At 39.3% G+C, this 9,202-nt stretch overlaps 1 protein-coding gene and 1 long non-coding RNA gene across 3 annotated transcripts in view; one reads left to right on the top strand and one right to left on the bottom strand.

Annotated features, from left to right (window-relative positions):
- Positions 1–708: 708 nt before the first annotated feature.
- The window catches only part of LOC107110052, a 12,662-nt gene continuing 4,168 nt past the window's right edge, over positions 709–9,202 (top strand). Inside the window, exon 1 of the long non-coding RNA XR_001482499.1 lies at positions 709–743. This is a non-coding gene — a long non-coding RNA (uncharacterized LOC107110052). The remainder of the gene's footprint in view (positions 744–9,202) is intronic.
- Positions 1,902–9,202, bottom strand: part of LUC7L3 (LUC7-like 3 pre-mRNA splicing factor) — a 27,650-nt gene continuing 20,349 nt past the window's right edge. The window contains exons 10-11 of one of the 2 annotated variants that reach the window (XM_015410771.1): positions 3,950–4,143; positions 1,902–2,422 (exon numbers count right to left, since the gene is read on the bottom strand). In XM_015410771.1, the coding sequence (XP_015266257.1) occupies positions 3,983–4,143 (161 nt within the window). In that variant the 3' untranslated portion in view covers positions 1,902–2,422; positions 3,950–3,982. Of the gene's footprint in view, positions 2,423–3,722; positions 3,898–3,949; positions 4,144–9,202 lie in introns of those variants that run through there. The other variant, XM_015410770.1, reaches the window with a different exon arrangement.

Below are 9,202 nucleotides of genomic sequence, written 5' to 3'. Positions count from 1 at the left end.
TGTATTTTGCAAAAAAACGAAGTCACATTATACAAACTGAACCAATAGAAGGTGCTGTATCTGTGTAATGTGCTAAAATGTAATTGGTTTTCCAAAGGCAGATTCTTTTTTGCATTACCAAGCTGTAACAAAGTAATGTTTGTTGTACTTTAAAAAAAATGAAGTCTGGTTTCATTTTAATCTCAATTAAAATGTTAGAAACAAAATACTCTGGAAAATTAGTATAGTTTCACTGTAGATCAATTACAACAGGGTGTGGCCTCTATTTTATAGTTGAGTCATGGTTTTTCTATGTACAAAAACTGAAACCCACCTAAATGTGGAGAGGGATAGGGTACATCTATGTGTGCAATGCCTTCTGTTCACTTTCCCTTATACGTTGACAAAAGTTCCCATTAACCTCACAGACCCCTCCACCCTTCCATCAAGAGCACTGACTGCTCTCTAGATCTTTTGTACTGGAGTTTCTCTGAAGTGCTGCACTGTTCATAAATATTTTATACCACCCCAGAAAATGACACTAAGCAGCATATTTCAATTAGATGAAGCCCAGAAATTCTCTACTAGGAGTAGCTCCAGAGGCTTATTTATAGAATTTATATAGTACCTCAGAATGAGTTTGACTTTGTCATATATTGTTTTTCTGCTAATCTGTTCTGTTTTTATTTATTTTTCGTATTTATATCCCACCCTCCATGTGTTGTTTCCAGCATTCCACAAACCTGCTTGCCAACTGCTCAAAGGTAAATATGTTTACTGGTGACTTGGAGGCAGCACCAGAGCAATTTAGGTTTTAAATCCTACTTTTCAGCAAAAAACATGGCTCCCAAAGTGGCTCACAGGAATTCAAAACAAATACAAATGACATTAAAACTCAATATAAATGTTTGTAGGGGAATGGATTCTCAGCTGACCAGGGCCTGGGCACGATGTCGAGGTGCCTGGCTTCTTCCTGCCCTCCCTTTGATGGCTTAGCAATGGCAGCTGGAGGAAGGGACTTCTTAATTGATGTTTACATTGCCTAATACAGTGAAGAACAAATTGAGAAAGGAAATACAGAAAAAGGGACAAAGCAAAAATATCCTTGCATTGAGCACATATCCTGGCAGCATCTGGTGCTTTTCAGAAGTTTTGTTTTCATCAACTTCTTTCATGGCTTCAAATTTATTATTTCATGTTAACTATTGTTAAAAAGCTATAATACATTGCCATGTATCCAACCATCTGGTATCAACAAAGGCAAACAAGGCTGCAGGCTGGTTTGCTGGCAAAGGCCATAGCAAAAGATCCACCCCCTCCAGACTGTGTGTTACTGAAATGAAGGACAATTCTTTTTTTTTTACTCCCTCCTCCCACATCCCTTGTTTTTTCTAACACCCTCCATCCCTAACTTTCTATAACTACCAAGACTAAGATTGGGTGTGTGTGTGTGTGTGTGTGTGACGGATGGCACACTGACCATGCTTTATGCAATTTTTAAAATGTGTTTCCCTGGTAAAATGGACCATTTCTCTCCCCTCTGTCCCAACCTATTTAACATATTTAATATAAAGATCAGATTAATCTACAAATTATCTTATAGTTGCATGTAACTGTGGGATTGTTTTTTTCTCCTGGGTACTAATAATCAGCATTTAGCTACCAAGCACAGCCAGAATTTGTGCACCCAGCCCTGACTTTGCAAATATTATATATAATCTATGTAAGCAGATCATGAGACAATATTGTGGTTCTATACCAGCACAAACCAAGGAAGGGGGGGAAAAAAACCAAACCACACTGAAAGAACTGCAGTATCATGCACTGCTTCTTTATTTACATGTTTTTAGTTATGGAAGCTACTGGGCAGAATCTGTCAGTAAATTTTAGTCAAAAAAAGCAAACTTTTTTAAATTGTGGGAAACAGGCAAGAATGAGCTTAACACATTTGATTTATTTGGAAAGAACTCTATTTTAATTTTAATATTAAACACTCAATGACAATCAAATGTGTAACAGAAATTCATAGATACTTTCCTCCATTTGAGTATATCAAGAAGCTAGGTGTAGCCTTGTAAAAATGGAATTTTAGTCTGAGTCACACAATACTGAACATTTATCCTTTGTTTCAAAGTTCAAGAATGAAAACTTGCAGTTAAACACTGAGCAAGCCATGTGTTCAGGTTATATTGGTTTATCACCTTAAAAGTCTTATAGGAAAAAAATGATAAAGGACTTAAAATTCTCAGTAGCGGGTTTGCTTATTAACATCTCTCTGCAATGCTGAGAGGTCACAACAGTCCTGAATTACTTTTTATTAAAAAAATCTAACCGAACTTTAATTTTTTTCTATGCCACTACAGCTTTCTTTCACCTCATTTTAAAGCAGATCTTCAAATTATGCAGTCTTCAGGATTCTTCGCAGACTTGTCTCATGGCTGTCCTATAATGTAAAATGTTGGGAAAAGAGAGTCAGATAGTGGGAACATAAGAGGATACGTTTGCCACTCCTAAATATTGGCTCTGTTTTGCTGCCTGCTTTAATTCTCTCATCAATATACAGGGACTTTAGATGTAATATTTAACTGTTAGAGGCCACAATTCACCACCCACGGCTGTTGTCCTCATGTATGCCAACAGGACTTGCAAAGAAATTAAACGCAAGTGTTGCTGAAAGGACTCCAGGCTGCGCAACACTAGTGCAGAGAGAACTGCACTTCAACTGTTTAGCAGCTCCTCGGAGATAATTATAGCATATATTAACACTTATCTTCATAAAAATTAATTCATCCAATAATTTCAGCTGGGGCTATTTCCTGATTTAGGAATAACCCTGAAAATCACAAGCTAATAATGGGTGGTTATTAATTCAATTTAATTATGTGATGTGGCTGTATACATTCTTGCCATTTATTTATACCTATTGGGTGTATCTGAATTGGCCTTTATTTTCATTTGCCTCCCAAGTCTGGTATCAGCCAGTACAGGTCGCTGTGTGCCATGGCTGCCTGGCAATTCTCCTACACAGTAGGAAATTATAAACACATACCTCTTAAAGACTTGAAATGCATTGAATGTAACAAGGCGATTATTATGGAGTATTTATTGCATTTAATACGCTTAATATCTAATTCTGGGCAGCACTGCATCCCTACACACAGTTGAAAGAAAATTCCATCAAGTTAATTACATGTTAACAGTTTTTCACAAAATATGTACAAAGATTCCTTTTTCACTTTTTGTAAATAAAACACAAAACAGTAAGCTTAAAGATTACAGGCAACAGCATTCAAACATGGATGTGGGTAGAGAAAGGAGTACCTGGCATGAGTACCTGCTTAGTTTGACTGAATCCTTGATTTTTAATTTGGCTTTTCATGGGCCGCTCACAACACCAACGCTGTGTGAGGTATGGTAGTCAGCTGCAATTATTCATAAACCCTACACTTCCATCAATCCAATGCTACTGGCTCTCGAGTTACAGAACAAACTGCATTAGAATGCAAGGCAAAGCAAAAAAACTAGAAACATCCTTGACAAAGAAATACTAGCAGTTTATATAAAAACAAAATAGTCCAACATGTGCCTCAAATATTAAGTATTAAAGCAAATGTTTCTGATGCACCAACACAATATGGACTTAATTACAAAATCAGTTCAAGTTGTTTTTTAAAAAAATATAACAAATCCCCTAAAAATAAAAAATAGGACAATTAACTTCTATGGTGACTCTATTACAAATATGTTCCCAAGAGGCACACTAACGGGGAGGTATGAGTCTGCTACAAAATAGCCGATACAAAACAATGTACCTCAAAAGATTTTGCAGGGCTACACTGTGTTTTCCTTCAGAAGGTGCTTTAGTATCTCTTCATACTTGGCTTAGCTCCATCTTCATCTGTACATACTTACGCTGAACTGTTAAACAGTAACAAAAAGCCCTAATCAAAGTTTGAAATAATGCACTTACCTCTGTCTGATCTGAGGTCATATCAGATCAGTTTTAATTGGACTGAGTGTCACCTTCAGATTTAATGTCTTCATTGGTCCCATTGACCTCATTCTTAGCATCGCCTTCCTTGGAGTCCATGCTTGTATCTTCACTCTGTTTTTCTCGACTACTGGACTTCACACTACTTTTTTTATCATCAGATCCCCTCTTTTCTGCCATGAAAGAAGACATTGACCATGGACTTCACAGTAAACACATATATGGCATTACTTTTTAGGCATGGTGTGCACACTGAAACATCTACTGCTGCAAAATTGGAAACTGAAGAGATTAACACTGCTAACATTAAAATGAAGTATTCCATTAGAAAAAGCAAGAGTTGAGTAGACTTCAGAAGGACAGTGGATAGAATAGCACTGGGAGGGCATTACTGATCACAATGCAAACAATCACCTGTATTATAACAGCTCTGGTAAAAACCACAAGCCACATATATGCTATCTAACCCAGAACTTTTGTTGTTCAGTCGCACAGTCGAGTCCGACTCTTCGCGACCCCATGGACCAGATCACGCCAGGCCTTCCTGTCTTCCGCCATCCTCTGAAGTTTGCTCAATTTCATGTTTGTTGCATCTATGACACTGTCTAACCATCTCATCCTTTGCCGTCCCCGTCTTCTTTGACCTTCAATCTTTCCCAGCATCAGGGTCTCCTCCAGTGAGTGCTCCGTTCTCATTTGGTGGCCAAAGTATTTGAGCTTCAGTTTCATTATCTGGCCTTCCAGGGAACAGTCAGGGTTGATTTCTTTTAGGATTGACTGATTTGATCACTACTCACTATCAAAAAAGCTGGCACAAAAATATATAAAACCATAGATTTATCACAATTTTTGTTGTTCAGTCGCACAGTCGAGTCCGACTCTTCGCAACCCCATGGACCAGATCACGCCAGGCCATCCTCTGAAGTTTGCTCAATTTCATGTTCGTTGCATCTATGACACTGTCTAACCATAGCTCAAATTCTGCAGGTTTGTCTTTTAAGACTTCAGATGCCAATACCCATGACATGCTGATAAGCATCTGTGGGTGTACCAAAGCATGTTCAGATATGGTTTCTATTGCCTTCCCCGAACAATCTCCTATGCCCCCCAAAGGCTGATGCTGAGCAGGAGGCCCTCCAGAACAATCTACCATGTGGCACTAGGGGATGCAGCAAGGAAGGGACAATCTGCCAACATCACCACTGCACACATACACTTGTGCTCTGCCCACAGCTGCTCAGGCGACATGGCCACTGTTCTGGAGGGACTTCCCAACCCTTTCCAGAAGCTTTTGGGGAAATGGTGCTGGAGGAAGACTGTGCTAACTGCTTTTGCAAACTCACGCTATTTGTAGAAGATTGGATCTAAATATATTTTTTAAATCTTCACAGTAATATTTGCCTTCTGAAAACAGGCTGAGAAGTCGTCGAAAGAACAGGCAACCAGGATGAATTCACACAATACCTATAGGAGAAGAAAACTTACTCTGTTCCTGTGAAACTTAGAGACCTAGAATATAATCTTTGATGTGGCTATTGGAATGGAGTACAACAACACTATTTGAAGTTAATGACACTAATTTTATTTGGAATAAGTTTGTGGTTTCTCTAGATTTTCATGCAAATCTCTCAATAGCTGTTAACTCTGTCAAAGGTTTTCCATACCTAATAATAGATTTAAGTACGCCCCCCAATGGGAAGGAATTGCTTTCTTCCTCTCTCTTTCCCAAGGGTCCATTCCATCTGTTTTACCTTCATTTGCTTGCTATGCCCCATCACCTCACCAGCAGTTGGGGGTTGTCTCCCTATCTGCCACCACTGCCAGGAAGGGAGAGTCTGTGAGAAGGTGCACCATCAGGCTGATATTTAACAATCCATGACTGCAGGGAGCAAAAAAAGTAACCTTCAAAGCAATCATAAGTTTGCTTCTTTTCATCTTACTCTCCTATCTGGCATATTGTATCTAATTTTCACAAGCAAAACAATGACAAGTTACAGACTTGGCAAAATTGTTCCAGATGAAGCCATAGCTTAATGGGACACATAGTTCATTAAAACAGAAAAATTAAGTCAATTGCAGGGACAAGCAGAAAACAGACTGACAAATGGACTGTTTTTATGAAAATAGTAAAAGCCAGGAACAGCAGTTTCCCAAGGAAAATACAAAATGAGCTTAGTCTTAATCAGTTCTGTGTATTTTATCTTCTGTGTATTCCTCTTATACTCAATGCACAGGCAATGGCAGTTTCCATATAAGAAAGTTAACGGGTTTTTATTCCATTAAAACAGTTCTCACATATAACATGTGTAAGGCATAAGTGGAGCATACCACCTTTTAAATTATTTGACATGGTGAGCAAAAATTATTTCAGCATCCAGACTAAGAATATATCATCCAGAGTAAGAATATATCATCTGATTTCTGCAAAAGAAAGCAGAAACTGGATACCAACAGAGACTCTCTAAGCTATTTTTCTGGATAGGCATTGTGCTTATGGCGTATAAACGCAATCAAAAAGGTAGTCTTGATGGTAGCTTTGACTGCTACTGCCAAGAAAACTTAAGATAACTTTATTAAAACAGATAACCAAAAATGGAAAAATGCACAAGGAAGGGAACCATTTCCTAAAGAACACCACCAAATATTTGGAGCTTAGACAAAACAGCCTGTTAACTGTGGAACTCTTAAAAGAGATGTCTCTTCCATGTGATAAATGCTCAGGTAGAGTTGCTCTAACTAACCTTTTTGAAAGTCTTTGATTTTTACTTTTATTAGGTATCGCTGATTCACATGTAGATCCACTGAGGAACAGCAGTCTTGTTGCCCCGCAGAGGACTAGCAGTCAGTCCAATAAGCTTATCTTCTGTCCTATGTGGATACAATAGAGCTCAACAGCCCTATGAATGGGCTGAATGTGAAGATCCTTCTGGAGGTGTTTTAGGGCTGCTTTGAGTTTGGACAGATGGAAGAGAAGGCTGTTTTTGGCAACTATACAATGATTATTTACCTGTGGGTTGAAAGATGAACCTGTACTATCTGCATGTTCAAGCAGTTTACAGTAACTATAGCTAGTATATGCAGAGGACAAGAAATAGTTATAACGACTTCTTGAACAACTAAATTCTTCATAGGCTACCTATATGTTCCCACTGCCTGCTTCTTGAATACTGCCTTTCAAATTGTAAAAATAAAATAGATTTGGTCACACACGCAATGTAAATGCTAGAATGATGTCTGCTTAACATTAACTGTGACTGACAATGAGCAAGAACTCTAGTGTTATCACTGGGTGTGATTAGAGTTTGGGGCATTGTGGGTGGCAACCAGTGTTCCCTCTAAGCTGAGTTAGTGTGAGCTAGCTCACAGTTTTTTAGCCTCTGGCTCACAGATTTTTGTCTTCGCTCAGGGAGGATGGCTCCAGAGCTAACTAATTTATGCAGTAGCCTAATCACTCACTCACAACTTTTATGCCAGTAGCTCACAAAGTAGAATTTTTGCTCTCAAGACTCCACAGCTTAGAGGGAACATTGGTGGCAACAGGAAAAAAATCTCTTTCACAGAATCATCGAGTTGGAAGGGACCTCCAGAGTCATCTAGTCCAACCCCCTGCACAAGGCAGGAAATTCACAAATACCTCTCCCTCCACACCCGCAGTGACCACTGTTCCACACCCAGAAGATGACAAGAAACCTCCAGGACTGCTTCCTGATCCCAAAGTGGCAATCAGCATTTCCCTGGGCGTGTAAGAAAGAGCCACAAGAACTAAGCACTGAGGCAACCCTTCCTGCCCTCCCTCTCATGATCTGCCTAAGTTCAAAGAATCAGCACTGCTGTCAGATGGCCATCTAGCCTCTGTTTGAAAACCTCCAAAGAGAGAGAGCCCACCACCTCCCAAGAAAACCTGTTCCACTGAGGAACCGGTTGTTCTCCTCTGGACACGTTCCACCTTGACTATATCCTTCTTAAATTGTGGGGCCTAAAACTAAACACAATACTCTAGGTGAGGTCTAACCAGAGCAGAGTAAAGTGGTACCATCAATTCACGTGATCTGGACATTATACTTCTGTTGATACAGCCCAAAATCGCATTTGCCTTTTTAGCAACCACATCACACTGCTGGTTTATGTTCAGTGTATGGTCTACTAAGACCCCTAGATGCTTTTTGCACACACTACTGCCAAGAAAAAGTCTCCCCCAAGCTATAATTATGCATTTGATTTTTCCTATCTAAATGCAGAACTTTACATTTATCCCCATTGAAATTCATTTTATTTTAGCCCAGTTTTGCAGCCTGTCAAGATCATCCTGTATCCTGACTGTCTTCAACTGTATTTGCTACCCACTCCCAATTTAGTATCATCTGCAAATTTAATAAGCATTCCCTCTATCCCTTCATCCAAATCATTGATAAAGATGTTGAACAAAACAGGTCCCAGGACATATCCTTGAGACACTCCATATGTCACTCCTCTTTAAGAAGAGGAACCATTAACAAGCACTCTGGGTGCGATCTGTCAACCAGTTACAGATCCACCTAACAGTCATAGGGACACATACCAAACCACATTTTTCCAATTTGTCAACAAGAATATTATGTGGAACCTTATCAAAAGCCTTACTGAAATCAAGACAAACTATGTCTACAGCATTCCCCTGATCCAGCAAGGTAGTAACTTTCTCAAAAAAAGAGATAAGGTTAATATGACATGACTTGTTCTTGAGCAACCCATGCTGGTGCTTAGTAATTACAGCTGTCCTTTCTAAATGATCCTCCTTTTCCCCCTTCTTGAAGATGGGTACAACTTTTGCCCGCTTCCAATCTTGTGGCACCTCACCTGTTCTCCAATAATTCTCAAAAATAATGGGCAGAGGCTCAGAAATTACATCTGCGAGTTCTTTTAGTACCCTTGGATGCAGCTCATCTGGCCCTGAGGACTTAGTTTCATTTAAAGAAACTAGGTGTTTATGTGCTACCTCTATGTTGATTCTAGGTTGCATCTCCCTTCCCTCACCATGTGTTCTGTTTTTGCCATATTGAGCACAGTTTCCTCAGTCTACTCTGACTGAGGAAAAGTAGGAATTGAGCAGTTCTACCCTCTCTTCATCACCTGTTACAATTTCACTTTCCTGTCCCCACAATGGGCCTACCACGTCCTTGCTCTTTTTCTTTACACAAAAGTATGAATTAATCGCTGCAAGCATTCTTTCCCTTTCCCTAACATTCCGTGTTA

This window comes from Gekko japonicus, unplaced genomic scaffold (assembly GCF_001447785.1).
Source record: "Gekko japonicus isolate JY-2015 unplaced genomic scaffold, Gekko_japonicus_V1.1 scaffold15, whole genome shotgun sequence".
In the NCBI taxonomy this organism is placed as follows: domain Eukaryota; kingdom Metazoa; phylum Chordata; class Lepidosauria; order Squamata; family Gekkonidae; genus Gekko; species Gekko japonicus.
Note: the sequence above shows the minus strand (reverse complement) of the source record. Positions and strands in the feature narration are given on the sequence as shown.